General features: G+C 38.6%; 3 protein-coding genes across 3 annotated transcripts; 1 reads left to right on the top strand and 2 right to left on the bottom strand.

Annotated features, from left to right (window-relative positions):
* Window positions 1-1,056: 1,056 nt before the first annotated feature.
* CBG06824 lies at window positions 1,057-3,635 on the bottom strand (the record flags this gene model as incomplete). The annotated part of the gene is made up of 4 exons (XM_002642377.2): window positions 1,057-1,432; window positions 1,481-1,672; window positions 1,726-1,826; window positions 3,462-3,635. The coding sequence occupies 4 exons, from the start codon at window positions 3,633-3,635 to the stop codon at window positions 1,057-1,059; spliced, it is 843 nt and encodes a 280-aa protein (XP_002642423.2).
* Window positions 3,636-4,994: 1,359 nt separating this feature from the next.
* On the top strand, window positions 4,995-5,715 carry Cbr-gst-1 (the record flags this gene model as incomplete). The annotated part of the gene is made up of 3 exons (XM_002642378.1): window positions 4,995-5,129; window positions 5,178-5,265; window positions 5,312-5,715. The coding sequence occupies 3 exons, from the start codon at window positions 4,995-4,997 to the stop codon at window positions 5,713-5,715; spliced, it is 627 nt and encodes a 208-aa protein (XP_002642424.1).
* A 191-nt stretch (window positions 5,716-5,906) lies between these two features.
* On the bottom strand, window positions 5,907-17,024 carry Cbr-lin-12 (the record flags this gene model as incomplete). Its single annotated transcript, XM_045244355.1, is given in 11 exon segments — window positions 5,907-6,023; window positions 6,658-7,023; window positions 7,080-7,613; window positions 7,637-8,449; window positions 8,467-9,013; window positions 9,064-9,325; window positions 9,375-9,614; window positions 9,656-10,499; window positions 11,302-11,498; window positions 13,953-14,068; window positions 16,882-17,024. The coding sequence occupies 11 exon segments, from the start codon at window positions 17,022-17,024 to the stop codon at window positions 5,907-5,909; spliced, it is 4,179 nt and encodes a 1,392-aa protein (XP_045093320.1).
* Window positions 17,025-17,282: the final 258 nt, after the last annotated feature.

Below are 17,282 nucleotides of genomic sequence, written 5' to 3'. Positions count from 1 at the left end.
GAAAATGTAATTATTTTTTGGTTACGGTAGTTGTCGTTGTGGGACCTTCGGTCATATTTTTTCGATTTTTCGACGAATTTCATCGATCTTAAACATTTTCTTCGAAGAAATCGAAAAATATCCAATTTTGTTTAAAAAATTAGTCGAAAACCTAAATTTCCGGCTTTAAAATTCCCATTTTTCAGAACAAATTGCATATTTTCGCGGATAAAAACGACGAATTTAAGATTTTCAACAAATTTCTAATTTCCTCCCAAAAAACCGTACAAAAATCGATCTATTTACCAAACCAAAAAACCAGCTGACCTAAATAAAAATTGCTATATTTATTTTCGAAATTTTTTTACTGATGATGATGGAGAAGCGTTAAATGTCAATGTTCTCTCGATCAGTCAGTGATAACTCTGATTTAAAAAAAAGAGGCATGAGCAAGAATTGTTGTTTTCTCTCGCCGCTCCAAACGAAAGAAATCATGTGACGTCTTATTAAAATTGCAGAAAATTCTGTTTTTACTGGAATTTTCCGTTCGTTCCCTGAAGTCTTTTTCCGCGAATTTTAGAGTTTTTTGGTCATTTTTTCTCCTTTTTTCGAAATTAAAAAAAAAGACCACACCCAAAATTTTTACCCCAAAAAAGACCATGAAAAAGAAAATCAATTTGGGTGAATCATGAAAAAAAGGTTAACAAAAAAAAACAACAAAACAACGTTAACAACAAAAAAATAGAGAAAACGAGTGAAAATGAGAAGAGACGAAGTTCTCTCTCTCCACTAACCAGCTGTCCAAAATTTCATTTGAGACGCAGGTTGAACGAAAATTGTAAGACTTAGCAATCACTATTTCGAAACACTTTTAGTTTACTAGAGAGGTGGTGTGACGATTCAAAGGATGGGAAAATAAGTGATACTCGGCACTTGTGATCGAATACACTCTATTGATTTTTGAAGACTTATGAAAAAAACAAATACATTTATTAGAAGAATAGAACGAATGAAAGACACAATATTAACATAATGCTAAAGAAACCCGTAAATATACAAGTGAGAGATACCAAAAAATCAATCAAACTCCATCATTTCCTCATCACTGACACTTCCATTCGTCAAACTGTTCGGCGAGCCGGGGTCCAGTTCAACGATATGAGTGGAGGAGCCAATTGGCGATGGGATCGGGGAGCTCCACGATGAGCCAATGTCACTGTGATCGGAGCCGGAGCCCAGCTCTACGATGCCAATGGTCTCTTCTTGACGAGAAGTGTCCTCATCGACCATCCCCTCGTTTTCAATGATTCGAGACTTGATCTCCTCGTTTAAACGTTCTTCCTCCTCATCGTCAATCTCCTGAATTCGACCGAACATGTTGTTGTCATTTTTGGGCGAAACGAGGATCGTCGGCTGCCAGATCGCTACTTCGTTGCCTTTCAGTGTTTCGGTTCTGGAAAATGAATTTAGGTTTCCTCTCTAAATCAAGAAAAAAACTCACTTTGGCAGAAAGGCATACGGATCTTGCTTGCACTTCTCCAAATACTTTTGAAGCGATCCATCCAACCGAATCTTCTTGGCAACAGCTGGCTCGTCATCTGGCTCCACGACTACAGGTGTAGACGTCGACTCGATCTCCTCGTCGTATTCTGGAACCGTCACCTCGTCCATCTCTTCGTCAGATGAGGACTCACTGAAAAATCCAAAAATTAATCATTCAAAAGTCTTAAATGGCTTAAAACTTACAGATTTATAGGATTCGGTTTGTCGTTGGAGATCGAGAAGCTCTCCAGACACGCACTTATTTTATCATATCGTCGCTTCGTTCTCGGCACATATTCCATGTCCTAAAAATGCATATATTAAGACTTTGAAGCAGAATTAAAAGGGTTTAGGCTAGATTTTGAGGGACACTAGACATCTGGGGAGGTCCAGGTGATCACTGTTCATTTTGACTGGTTAGAGGTGGGTGGTAGAAGAGAAGAAAAAGCGAAAGAGAGGTAATCTGCTTAGAAGCGAGAAGGAACGAGGCGTGCCGGTGCCGGCGCATCAAGAGGAGGGCGACACACCCGGCGAGAGAGAAAGCGGAAGTGAGAGAGCGCAGAAAGACTCGGTGAACCTCACCGAGGACGCCATATTTCACGACATTTCTTTTCTCGTTCCATGGAAATGCGCTCAATCAGTTTTGTATAGAAACTAATGGGGATTGGAACGGGGAAAGAGAGAGAAAGAGTGAGGAGAGATAACGGAACGGATAGAGTCTATCATAGAGATGGCCAAATTAGCGAAAACAAGAGAGAGAGAGAGCGGCGGCGGCGAGAGCGCAAATATTTGATAAGGCCACCTCTTGCCTGAAATTGTTTTGCTAAAAATTCAATGTTATCGCTGATTGAAACTACTGTAGCCAGTGTGTCTACCGGTGAAAACAAGAGCTATTTTTCTGTTGAGCGCTTACAGATCCAACTGTTTAAAGACGCCACGTCGAATTCGTGGCAAGACCTAATCTTCGAATGTTGGGCTTAAGAAAATATGGTTAAAACCTAGAAAAGAGGCAATTTTATATTTCTAAAGTGTTGAAAAAAAGAGAAACGCCACCTAGACAAACTACGATCAAGTTTTTGAAATCGCCAAGGCCAAAAAAGGGCGCCAACTCGATTTGGACGGGGTCGTCCCTTTGGACAGCTGCTGTGCTAGCAAATCGGAACGCACGCGATTTCTCTAATTTTGGGGGTTCCTAAGAGACCATCTGCCCCTCGAAGCTTAGCCTATTCCCGCTCGATCATGCAAGGCTAAATAGGGTAGGAGTCCATGAATCAACATGTGATTCGGGGCTTCGTCGCTCTCTCGCCACGCCTTCTTCTCTCTCAAATCTATCTCGGGTTATTCTTTTTTTTGTAGTAATAGTGATATTAGATTTTTTTTTCTTAGTTATTGGGCTCACTACCGCATATTCCACCTCTATTTGAAGAGCTTAAATTGTCATTTTTTCAATTTTTTTTGAAATTCAGAACATCAAAATGTGTAGCAAAATATTTAGATTCCCATAGCAACTCCAGAAAAAAATTTTAAAAACTTGCAAAACCTTGAGAAATCGCTTCAAAAGGCGAATAAATATCAGTTTTCGTCTCTTTCTGGAAACTTCTAGAAGGTTCTCGAATTTTTTTTCAAATTCCCGCCAAAACTGAAAACACTCATTTTTCTTTTCCGGGACTTTTTGCCTAAAATTTTAAGTTTTGACGGAAATTCAAAAACAATTCCAGAACCTTCTCGAAGTTTCCAGAAATGGACGAAAACTGAGAATCATGCGCTTTTTGAAGCAATTCTTCGAAGTTTTGCAAATTTTCGAATTTTTTGCTTTGGTTCTATATGAATCGACATTTTTTTAAACACATTTTAATCCAATAAAAAAATTTTGGTTGGAGCCCCCCAAATTTATCGAAGAAATGTCTAGAAATTCCTCTAGAAATTCAGCTATTACTCACCAATTCGAATTCGGTGGGAAACGGTCGTTTTCCGTTGGGCTCTCTTACATAATAATGAATATCGTCGATTCGCTGTGACGAATTATTGAGGGAGTCAAAATTATAAAATTGCTGTTGATAATTCGAGTTTTGTTGGTTCGAAAACTGCTTGAAGTTGCTGGTGAGTTGCGTCATTTGCTGCAAGATGAATTTGAATAGAAACAAAAAACGGTAAAAATGATGATGCGACACAGCTGCGACGAAAAAAAAATGAAAGGAAATTTGAAACGGAGATAAAAACGAGAACAATGGAAGGAAGACAGGTCTGATATTATGTCAATAGAATTTGCAAATAATTGTAGATCAAAATATAAAAATAAAGAAGAATCCACGGTCAGGAGGTTGGTGTTTTTGTACAGGCGAAACCGAGGTCTTCGGGAAGCGAGTAGATTGTTCTAGAAGGTTCTCCGCGCAACAAACCAATCGCTGAGGCCACGTGTAGAGGAGACAGTGGGTCAAGAGAAGAGACGCAGGCGAGCAGACGCCTGCCTGCGGCTTCGAAGTTTCGAGAAGGGAGAAGAATAGTCGGGAGAGGAGAATTCTCTTTTTCCGAAACGGATCACTTTTCGAGAAAAAAAAGAGAAAGTGACGATTGTGATTGTAGAATTGGGACGGGAGGGGGACGATATTCACACACCTTGCAAGGAGATTGATTCATCCTGTTGTTTTTTTGTTGATTGGGAAGCATCGAGAAGGGTCTTGAAAAGCAAATATTGGTTTTAAAAAATTCTAGAAAGACATCCATTTTCGGGTCAAATGAGGAACAGTTTTAAAAAATGTTTCCAAATATTCTCCAGAAAATTCTAACAAGCAAACGCGCTTCGGTGAACAGCGCGCGAAATTTCAGATTTCAAATTTTCTCGGACCGCCAACTTTTTCCTGAGAATTTTCATCGGATTTTTCCAGACTGTTGAGCTCTCATTTTTTAATTTCGAACGAAGTTATCTCTTTTTTGATATTGTGCCTGTTATACTATTATGTGACAAAACGAGTTTATTAGCTACAAATTGGTTCAAAAAGACATCGAAATCTCCCCATTTTTTCAAAGTTTTCGATCAAATTTTTCGGGTTTTTTCTCTCATTGTGAGTTCAGATTTCTCAATTTCGCATATTCCTTTGGCGATATTTAAATAATTTAATGTGTCGAAACAATTTTTCAAAAAAAAATCACGAATTTTCACTATTTTCGCAGAGTTTTTGCACGATCCCAAGTTTCCTGGGTTCCTAGAATCTCTCCTTTTTCCTCTAATTTTCATTTTTTGACCTCGAAATGTTCTTCTAGTCATCATCGTCTGAAGTTTTGTCATCATTTTCTGCATCCACGTTGTCGACTCTCTTCGCTTCCAGTGCTCTCTTGTTTGTTTTGTCTGGCGCCCCTAATACCTCTACTCCGCTATAAAAGCCCCTCCACCGAGGAACCAATAACATATTTCTCTTTTCTCCCAAACTTCGAATTGAACAAAAAAATATTTTTTCCCTTTTTCAGCTGAGAAAATGGCCTTGAAACTGTCCTACTTTGACATTCGCGGTCTTGCCGAGCCAGTCCGTCTTCTTCTTGTTGACAAACAAGTCGCCTTCGAGGACCATCGCATCGCTCGTGACCAGTGGGCCGAGATTAAGCCAAAGATGGTAAATCCTTCTAAAGAATTTGAGCTTAAAAAATTAAAAAATTTCCAGATCTTCGGACAAGTTCCATGCCTTCTGTCGGGCGATGAGGAGCTCGTTCAATCCGGTGCTATTCTTCGTCATCTCGGACGTGTCCATGGTAAGTTTGAGACTTGTTTTGGATTATACATTCCTTGTTTTTGCAGGTCTTAACGGAAACAATGAGACCGAGACAACATTCATCGACATGTTCTACGAGGGAATTCGCGATTTGCACAACAAGTACGCTCAGATGATCTACGGAAACTACGAGAATGGCAAGGACGCCTACATCAAGGACACCCTTCCAGGAGAGCTCGCCCGTCTTGAGAAGCTCTTCAGAACCTACAAGAACGGAGAGCACTACGTGGCAGGAGACAAGGAAAGCTACGCGGACTACGTGTTGTTCGAGGAGCTTGACATTCATCTCATCCTCTCGCCAACCGCTTTGGATGCAACTCCAGTGCTCAAAAAGTTCCATGAGAGATTCGCCGAGCGTCCGAACATCAAGGCCTATCTCAACAAGAGAGCCGCTATCAATCCACCAGTCAACGGAAATGGAAAACAATAAATTGCTAAACTCTGATCTTCTCGAATTTCCCAGTTTTCACATCTTGTGAATTGTGATCATAAATTATTGCTTGCTATTTACTCATGTAAACTCTATTTATTAGACCCGCCCAAAATTATCAAAAAAAAACCAAAGAACAAAAAAATAAAAAACCCGTAAAAATACAATGAAATCTAGAAACGAAAAAAGAATTAATAGTACTGATAAGATGCCTCCGCATGGTGTCGCATCATCGGCTCGTGCTGGTGCATCGGTGACGCCGTATACCACATTTCGCCATTCGGAAGAGCACTGCATTGAGGATGGAACTGGAAAAAATCAGAATTTTTAGAGAACGTTTCGAGGATTTTAAAAATATTTTAAAGACGAAAATCAAGGGTGGGCGGAGCGTGGGTCCGGTAAATCCTTAAAGACGCATGAGTGTTTCGTAATTATCTTCCGACCTATTTTTTCAACGATTTCAATGAATCAAACAATTTTATCGATACATTTCTTTGTTTTTTTTAATACGATTTTTTGTGGTTTTCAACTTTTTCACAAAAATCGGAAAAATCATAAAAAATCCCATAAAACGACAAACCTCGGAAAATCGTCAAAAGTCGACGAAAAATCGGAAAATAGGCCAGGAACTAAGACCACGTGCTCCTTTAAAGATTTTGCTACCGGATCTAAGCTCCGCCCACTCTCGAGTTTTCACGGCGATTTCTTCGGAACTTCATGTAAATGCGCTCGAATGATAATTTTTCGAAGAGGCGTTGGTCTCGACAAGAAAGCCTCAACTTTAACTGCCGAGTCTTACAGTTTCGTGACTTCATAAAGCTTCACTCCATCAAAAAAAGCGCGGGGAAAAAAATCAAATTTTGAAAAACGATATGGAAAAAACACCGTGATTTTCGGCCGGAACTAGTGCTGGAATTAGACAAGAATACTATCAAAACTTACCGCATCAGAACTCGCTGGATGATATTCCGGGCTATAGTGGAAACTGGTCGGAGGCGTATGCGTTGTATTAGCCATGAAGTGCGGTGGCGATGGTGATGACGTAGATCCATCCGAGGGTGGAGGCGTCAAATGGGTGGAATCTCGAGAAGTCGTGGCGGTGGCCGGTGCTGGTGGTGTTGCTTCCTTCTTTGCCTTTGGTGCTTTCTTGATAGACTTGTAAGATGGTCGCGCTGTTTTTCTTTGATTCTGCTGATGGTGGTGAGTCATTTCCATCGAAAATTCAAGATGCTGTGGAAGATAATTATCGAAGATTTCGACGATATGATGGAAATGATTCGAGAGAGCAAGTTGACGAGCGTTTCGGTCCTAGAAAATATAATAATTGATAAATGAACTGACTTATGAAAAGAGTTAAAACTTACCAATGCATCGACTGCTTCAATACTTGCTCCACTGTGAACCAAAAACATGACAGTCCTTGAATGCCCTTCTCTAGCTGCCAACATAATTGGAGTTCTTCCCTCTTCATCCTGTTTATCCTTATTCGCATTTTGAGAAACCAAATACTCAACCATCGGAAGGTTATCAACCATAGCAGCATAATGAAGAGCAGTCCTTCCTGTATAAATGTTTGAATCCTTCCTGGCAGCTCCATCATAATCAATCTTTGCTCCTTTTGCCATCATCATCTTAACCATTTCAATTTGTTCATCTCCCTCTCTCTCAGCAATATACATCAAAGCAGTCATTCCTTTTCTATCCAATTCATCGATATCTCGAATGATTCTTTTGTCAGTTAGAAGATGTTTCATCATTCGAATGTCCCGATTTGCAGCTGCTTCGTGAAGTGCACTTCTCTCTGATTTATTATAAATCGATGGATCTGCTCCAGCCTTCAACATGTGTAGAACCATTCGAATTCTTCTTGATCTGACTGCCAACATCAATGGAGTATCCTCTTTTGATCCATTTCATTTACATTTGCTCCAGCATCAATACATTCTTTCGCCTCTTTTGCCAACAAATATTCATCTTTACCTGTTGAATTGGCAGCAAGCCAATGGAGAACATTTCGAAGGAAATTTGGATCTCTATACTTGACAGATTCCATTGTAATCCGTTCAGTTATTGGATCTGCACTAGCTGCTTGTTCATGAAGAATACTGTAACACTGATGAATGGAAACTCGATTATTATTTTCAGTTGCAGATCCACCGAAATCAGTAATATAATCGTTTGAAGATTGAGGGAAGAATTGATTGTAATGAGTTGTCATCATGTGTCCATTCTCATAATCTGTTCGATGTCTTTTCGAATCAAAGTATCCAGTTGGATCCAATAAAGAATGTTGACTAGAGTTCATCGATTGATTATGCATTCTTCTATTATTCTTATCTTCATTTTCCATTGGTGGAGTCCAAACTGGTGCATTGATAATCCTTCGTTTCCTATTCCGATTCTCTTTGAGAGTAACTGTTCCAGCAACAACAACAAGCATCATACATCCTCCAGTTAGTACTAGAATCAGATTACTCCACGATGATCCAGATGACTGGGTTCCAGATTTCCGAGGGGTGGATACCAATGCTTCTGAAATCGGGATACCAAAAGAGTTGATTCCTTTCTTGGCAAGTCTTGCGGAGATCAAATCGACAACAGTTTGAGAGTCTTTGTATAGGCATTTAGCATTGATACAATTCTCCTGAACTTCCAAATAGACAACCACTCCTTCTCCTCCAACACTTCGAATCTTTCGAACAGAAGACGATAGAATATTTTGTTCTGTTAATTTCTCACATCCATTTCAACTCGCTCTCTTTCATTCTCTCCATCCCATTCAAATACCAATGGTCCTTTTTCATCTCTTTGAATCCTGACTGTTGCACGAAGAGCTGCACTGATTTCCATTAAAGATTTTCCTCCATTCGCTTGGAATTCAGATGGATCCATTTGTACTGTTATTCTGATGTCCGTTAGATAAGCCTTCGTTTCTGTTTGATTGGTACAATCTCCACCATCAAATCCACATCCAACTGTATCACATTCCGAATCACACACACCATTTGAATATCTTCCAGCACAATATTCTCGAATCTTCGCAGGACATCTGACTACACCCGGCATACAATCCATTCCATCATAAAGGCATTCTTCATTATTACATGCTTGATTACAGACTCCATTAGAAAATAAATCAGCACACATATTTCCATATCGACACTTCGAAAATGGCTCTCTTTTTCCAGAACAATCTCCTCCATCGAATTTACAGGCAGCATAATTACAGTCTGAATCACAGTTTCCGTCCTTTGCACGTTCCCAACATTTCCGTTTCTCACAGACAGATCGGAGTAAACTGAAATTAAATATTTTGAATTAATTAATAGAATTCCAATGAAAACTTACAATTCCTTCTCACTGAACATTCCCAAATTGATCTTCTCTTCACATCGAATTCCAGTATATCCATAAGAACATTCACATTTTGAAGATTTTTTATCTCGAAGACAAATTCCTCCATTTTTACATGTGTTATTGGTACAGAAGAATCGTTTTTCGAGTTCACATCGTTCTCCATAGAATCCATTTGGACAGTCACACGAGAAAAATTCACGATTGTCTTGATGACAGATTCCACCATTCGCACATGGATTCTCAAGGCACCGATCTGAATAAAAGAATTCCAGGATGTTGTGAAAACTAAAACAATCACTTACCTTTACGTCGCTCACAAATATCTCCTTCGAATCCTTGTTGACACAGACAAACGTAGCCAATATGTGCATCTACATCAATACACGTGGCATTATTCAGACATGGATCCGATTTGCATAGATTCTCAAACGACGTCATCACTTCCTTCCTTGGAACATCACATTGATTTCCAGTGAAATCTGGAGGACAAACACAGAATCCACCGAGACATTGTCCTCCATTAAAACATTTTGGACCGCTATCTGGAACAGATTCCAACAGATATTTTAAGATCACATCGTACTCCTGGCGAATCCTAAAGGACATTCCTTTTCACATCGTTTTCCAATAAATCCATTTCGACATTGACAGACTGGAGACTTATCATAAGTTGGGAAACAAGTGCCTGCATTTTCACAATGAACATCCTGACATACATTCAGTGCTTCATCACACCATTTTCCACCGAATCCACGTTTACAATCACATCGGAAGGATCCAGGAAGATTGACACAAGTCCCATTGTTCATACAAACATTTGACATTTGACATTCATTTTTATCCACATCACATAACTCTCCTTCCCATCCTGTATTACATTGACATTCGAATGATTTTTCAGATAATGGACTATCGATACAGGTACCGTAGTTACAGATTCCTGGAATCGCTGAGCAATCCATTTTATCACAAAATTGACCAGTTTTTCCTGGTGGACAATCGCAAAAGTATGAATTCTGATCGTTGATACATTCGGATCCACGGGCACATTCGTTTCCAATACAGTGATTTTTTCCGATTTCACAAAATGATCCACTGAATCCATCATCACAAAGACACATGAATCCACCAGCAAATGAAGAACAAGTACCATGGATACATTGATTTTTCGAGCAGTTATCGATTTTAGAACTTTCGGGAGATGGAGATATCTCACAAGTGGATCCTTTGTATCCTGGTGGACATTCACATTTTCCACCATTTGATTTATCACAGTATCCTCCATTTTGACAGTATCTACTGATTCCTTTCGGATATTCTGGAGAGGCTTCCACGAAGCATACGGTAGGTTTGAACTCCACACTTGATGAGTTTCCAGGGGTTAGACAATCAGGTGGAAGGAATCCTTGAGGACATACACACAGATATGAACCATTCTGAAAGAATTCTTTTGTGAAATGGATTACTGTAACTGGAATCTTTTTTCTTCAGGTACTGTAGGCTTACGTAATTCTGTAGCTATGTTATTCTGGATTACAATAACTACAGTAACTTTCTCCTAATCCTAATCTTAAACCGGAAGAAAAGTCAGTTACTAGACACTCTCTTGAGATTATTACATAATTATGTAAGCAAACATCTATACCGGAAGAATTCTATATTTGCACGCCCTTGAATATATGAATTCTTTTTTTTTTGAAGGATAGATATTCTGAATCACAAAAACGAAAGGCGGCATGTTTTTTATTCTTCTGTGTGTTTCTTTCGCTTCGCATCGACAGCTGCACGAGGAGAAAACAGAGAGGCATACGGTAATTAATGGGAAAGTGTGAAAAAAACAAAGATCTCGATTTGTTTTAATTTTTAACAAAGTAAAACTTTTGATTCTAATTTCTGCTGTTTTTGATTTGTCTGATCAAATAACCACTATGTATCAGTTACCGTAAACACTCTCAAAAAAGGCTACTCCATACTTTCACTTTGAGCTCGATTACCTCAAATTCTATAAGAGATATCAAAAACCTGTCAACTGATAAAATGTTGATGACATTATAACAAACATTTTATCAGTTAGACAAAACTTTGATATTTCTCATAGAAATGGAGATAATTGAGCTCAAAGTGCAATTATAGGGTCGGTTTTTATTAGAGCTTATGGGGTTACTCTGAATAACCCAATTACAGACTCTCTACATTTTCATAATTTCACCTCCTATCCTCAAAACTAACCATATTTATACAAGTGCTCCTTGGACTACAATCATGATTATTCGTTTGACATTCATTCACATCCTCATCACATTTCGATCCTTTGAATCCAGTCGGACAGATACACGTGGCATTCTGTCCATTCCCAACACATTTTCCTCCATTCTGACACTTGTCTTCTGAGTAATAACACCATCCACGATTCTGACATTTTTCTCCTGCAAAAAAGTATTCATGTTAATCCCTAAACTATTCATTGAGGGGGTCATCTTTCGGGTTTCCCAGAAGTATCGAATTCGCAACAAATAGAAAAGGAAGGGGGCAACAGTTGGACTACACGGAGATCAAAAAGTTTTGCCGACTCAGAAGAAGAGATGACAAACTCATTTCTTTTTGTTGAAGAACTACTTTGAATACCGCATCTTTTTAGTTAGTTTCTAATTGAAAAATCGAGGCTTTTTATTGAGAACGACTAGGTTGAAACTTTTGACAATACGCCTAATTTGATAAGCTAATTTGAAGCTAGAACATCTTTAAAAATCTAGAAAGAGGATTAAAATGTTGTTGGCTCAAACCCCACTTTCCGTAAGTAGCTTTCTTCTTGATTTTGTAGTTGAAAAGTTTTGATTTTTCAAAAAATGTATCTTCTCCCATTATGGCCTTTTTTGAAAAAAACTTTCAATGTGTGTCAATTTAATTCTCCGCCGGAAGTTTGTTTTTTTTCTCCCTTTTCATGGTTTTTTCTTTGTAATAGGTCATTATCACCCCTCATTAAGCACTCTTCAAAGGTGTCAATGTTATGAGAGAGATTGAAGGAAATTACGCAACAGGAGACTTTTTTGAGATTCCAATCTTAATACAGTACCCGACAAAACATATGGTATTACATCCTCTTCTTTTCGGATACGGTTTTAATTAGATTGCGTTTGGATGAAATGGCCTACGAAACTCTTTTGGGAGGAAAGAATCAGATCATGCTTCAGAAGCAGTCCCTTGTAATCTAAACACCGTAGCGATTCTACACTTTCCAGCCAGAAACCGTTCCCACGACCTTCTTCTATCACGCGAAGAAAAGTGTGTCTGACTAGAGACGCCAGTACCGTTGGATCTCTAATTATAGAGTGAAATGATCATGAAACCCGAAGATGACGATGAAGATGATCAGTGTTGACGGTTCTTTCTCTCGAGAGGAGTCATCATGAGAAAGTCAACAGTTGGACAAATGTTTTGAGAACCTAGAGACGGGAAATGTCACAGTATCCAAAAGTATTTGTGTACAGTACTCTCATTAGAAGGCTTTATACGTTAAGGAATGGTACGGTATATCAGAAAAGGAACTAGTTACTTTTAAGCTACAGTATTCTTTATGTTATTTTAGTTAAACTAACTATACTACATACCCATGTCTAATCTCCCCTCCTAACCATATTTCTGACTAATAAGTTTGCTCTCAAATGGTCTCGGGAGACGTGTTGTGCAATCGGAACCGATAATTATAGGGCGCATTTGCTACATTGTTTGATTAGAAGTTTTCGGGAGAAATTGGTTGCGTTAAACTACTTGTAATGCACAAGTACAGTAGTACTTACCTCCATATCCATCTGAAAAATTAGGATGACCCAATTGGGATGTTCATATTGGGAAGATTGATTTGGTAGAGAACAGGGATACTGTAGTTAGGGAAGAAGATCAAAGTAATTCAATTTCTGCGTTCTACGGTGAAAGAGTTGAATGTTCTTGTTCACTTAATTTAGCCAAAGATTAGCCCCTCAAATTTGATTTTCCATATTTCATTCAAATCCCAATAAATCTACACTTTCCCACGCCTTCTCCATACATCATACCGGTTGTCTTTGATTCTTCAAAAAACCAATGATTTACACACTTCATCAAACATCTGCTCTACTTTTTAGGTGACTTTCCATTCCCTCAAAATTTGGCAACACCACGGGCGGGGCGCCATCGGGTCGCACGGCCGTTCCTTACAAAAAAAGAACATTGGTCATAAATTGTGTTCAAAAGAGATGTGGTTGAGAACGGGCGGGACACAAGAAGTGTGTGTGAAAATGACCAAGGCCTTCTTTTAGAATCTTCTTAAGAGCAATTTATCAGGATCTGGTTCATTTTTAAGAGAGACAGGGGCGCCGAAAAGACAAATGAGCTGTATGGTGCGGCCGAAAAACGGACGGTATGGTCGGAGGAACAATTTGTCGTTGTTGGCCAAAGAGGTGACAAGAAATATTACACCTTATGTTGGTACCTATAGTGAAGAAGAAATACTTGGATTTCGAAATGTTTTCTTGAACCTTTCAAAATATGACACCTGAATAGTAAGTTTCAAATGCCTGTCTGTTTATCTGTTTATCTAGATTTCCAGAATCTAAAAAACTTCAAAATGCCCTTTTCCTATTTTTTCATGTCCCTCCGAAGCCCTGATGATGAATGGAGTGGTCACTAGAATATCCGACAAAAAGGGGTGACATGGGGCAGCAGATGCTCCGGAATTTCATTCGCAACATGTCCCCAAAAAAAAAGAGGGAAACGAGTGACCGCCCGTGTCAGGGGGTCTAAAAATGAGTGATGGGTTTTTAGGTCCCCATGGGAAAAAGCAAGACGGATTTTCAACCTTATGGTAAAGGACATGTTTTATATTTTTTAGAAAGAGTTCTCACCTTTACAAACACATAATGTTGCTTGATTCTCTTCGTTGTAGACACATTTTTGATTGGAATCAAAAGTCAATGGACACCTTTTCTCGCAAAATGAACCGTAGGAGCCGTCGTTGCATCTGGAAAATATTTCAGATTAGTTTAGAAATTTTGAGTTTTGAAGTTCGAGATTTTCATTTACTATTTGGAATACACAGACTACGGAAAAAAATACACAGACCCCTCTCAAACAGGTGATAAGACCTTCCATTCAGATGACGTTCCCTTCAGAAGACCAGTCTTTTTTTGTTGTCTTCTCATTTCCATTTTCCCATGTCTATAAACTACCGATTTAGGGAAGAGGAGATTTTTTCGAAGCTTGACAAAAAAGGGAGGAAATGAAAAGAAAAGCTTCCCGATGAATTCTAATGAGAAGGGTTAATTGGGTGGTCTTGGTGGGAACAAAAAAATCTGAAGAGAAGATGAAGACGGGAATTTGGAGTAAAGGGGTACGGTAGTTTTTGGAAAGAGCTCCAGAATCCAGAACCAAACAGTAGAAGCAGTCTGAAATTTTTCTAATGAGGATCTAAAAAAACTTTTTTTCAAAGAATTTCAATTTTTCTAATTCCGAAAAACGGAAAATTGAAATTGAGATCCACATTCAAACCTTCGAAATTTCATAATCAAAAACTTTTCGAAGTTTCTCGAAACTTTCAAATTCGGATGTGTTTTTATCAATAGAGCGACCTTGCTCCTTTGTCACTCCTATCAATTCCCGAACTATCCGGAACAGGTGTTCATTTTCCCCCAAAACAAGCTTCATTCCTATCTCTCTTCTCCCCCAGACCCTCCTATCTCGTTTTCCCATCACCCCCACTGAAGAACAAGAAAAAAAGAAAAGTTCGTTTTTTCTTCTACAGGATGCAGGTGTCCCTTGTTCTACCCATTACTCTCTCTCCTCTCTCTCTCTCTCTCTCTCTCTCTCTCTCTCTCTCGTGTTGCGCAAGTTTTCGATGGGGAACAAGAGGAGAAACTATGGAAAGAGGAAAATATGTCTTTGTTTAACTAATTATGTTGCATTGGGAGAAAAAAGAGAGACACGTGTCAAGTAGGACCATAAAGTTATCTTATCAGTGTGAGCATGCCGCCCATAAATTAGAATCAGAGTTGGTTACGTAATCTTTGTTTTGTACTAGGGGGAGGGTTGGATTCTAGGAGAAGTAACAGAAACTAGATAACGTTGAGCAGAAGTTGGTACAAAAATATGTGATGAAAAATGATAGAAAGGAAGTTACAAAAAAAAACCAAAAACTTTCAAGGGAGTTACTTGAGGAAGCAGGTTTAACTTTTTTGAAATTTTGGGAGCAGATAGAAGAGCTTATGAGGATTCCAAATCTGTTTAAAAATCAGCAAAATGCTCACGTGAGCTGAGTTATGACCTAGAAAAGTTTCCCTATGATTAAGCAATTTCTCGTGAAATTTTTTTCACGGAATAGTGTATTTCTTTTAAAACAATAGATTTCTATCAGCAGTGTGGTAACGTGGTAAAATGGCAAATTCAGAGGAGGAAGGTTGTAGGTTCGATTCTCCCTATCCCAAAAATTTTGCAAAATTGTTTTGTTTTATTTTAAGCTGCCATAACTGGCTCTGGAATAAAATTTACGCAATTTAAACATGTTTTTCGGGAGTTTCTCGTTATGAATAGGCATTTTCCAGAATAAAAACAGACATTTAATTTTTGAAGAAATTCACAAATATGCTCATGGGTTCATCGAAGATTTTTCAAATTTTTTTTTCAAATTTTTTTTGTTTATTTTATTGAAAAAAACAGTTGAGGATTCTAAACACATCGGTGGCATTCGATGACAAACTGCTGGAAACATATGTTCTTGGCACAATACGCGCATTTGACCATTGACAATCTTTTGCACCCAGATAACTTGCACTTTCCATGAACTTTCCGGTCGAAGCAATATTGAATTGGTCTGTCACATTTCGGAGCGCAACTGTCCACATAACCGCCAGAATACTAGGCATACTGTCTCCATTCTTGGAAGATGGGAGAGCACATCTGCCAATATGCTTGGCTCAGCATCTGCAATCAAAAAATGAGGGCATTCCTCTGGATCTTGTCAGGATCAAGCTCTTGATAAGGACATGTTTCAAGACTGGTTTCTTCATACGATTCCAGATTTCCATCTTCGTGTTGCTGGAGCAATGAGATGATTCTGTCCGCCAGTTTCTGATCCGTCCTTTCCAGTTTTGGCTTCTTCGGTTGATGTTTAAAAACGGCAAGGACATGCAGGAGGATGAGCAAGGTTGTTGTCATGATTAATGGTTCAATGAGGACCAGATAACTTCTTTTATAGGGGTTTTGAGCCGAAGCCAACTCATCCAACAATTATGACATGCTTGAGGTCACCAAAAAAAGAAAGAAAAACAAAAAAAAATTGAAAAAAAAATTTGAAAAATCTTCGATGAACCCATGAGCATATTTGTGAATTTCTTCAAAAATTAAATGTCTGATTTTATTCTGGAAAATGCCTATTCATAACGAGAAACTCCCGAAAAACATGTTTAGATTGCGTAAATTTTATTCCAGAGCCAGTTATGGCAGCTTAAAATAAAATAAAACAATTTTGCAAAATTTTTGGGATAGGGAGAATCGAACCTACAACCTTCCTCCTCTGAACTTGCCATTTTACCACTTTACCACACTGCTGATTGAAATATATTGTTTTAAAAGAAATACACTATTCCGTGAAAAAAATTTCACGAGAAATTGCTTAATCATAGGGAAACTTTTCTAGGTCATAACTCAGCTCACGTGAGCATTTTGCTGATTTTTTAAACAGATTTGGAATCCTCATAAGCTCTTCTATCTGATCCGAAAATTTCAAAAAAAGTTAAACCTGCTCCCTCAAGTAACTCGCTTGTTAGAAAAACTACTAACCTGCACCAAAACGTAGTTTGTGTTCCATTGATTGGTCCAATTTGACAGTTTCCATTCGATCCACATGGTGATCCAATGCATGATCCATTATGAAGAGCCAAGCAGTTGGAGACCAAAAAAAGCAAAAATCCTAAAATTCGCATCTTTTCCTATATTTTTGTAGATGTGCGTAGTTTAGATATGGCTCATTTAGGGTGGGGAGGATCTGGAAAATCATAAATTAAGAATCTTCGAGAAGCTTGGTAATGAATAAAAAATGATAATGAAAAAAAGAGATAAATCAATTAATGATGATGACCTGGAGACAAGAAATAATAACAATCGTCTGGTGGTGCACTATAGGGCATAGGAGAGGGAGAGAGAGAGACACACAGAGGAGGATGGACCACACCGCAAGCTCC

Source organism: Caenorhabditis briggsae (genome assembly GCF_000004555.2).
Source record: "Caenorhabditis briggsae complete genome, chrIII, whole genome shotgun sequence".
NCBI lineage: Eukaryota > Metazoa > Nematoda > Chromadorea > Rhabditida > Rhabditidae > Caenorhabditis > Caenorhabditis briggsae.
Note: the sequence above shows the minus strand (reverse complement) of the source record. Positions and strands in the feature narration are given on the sequence as shown.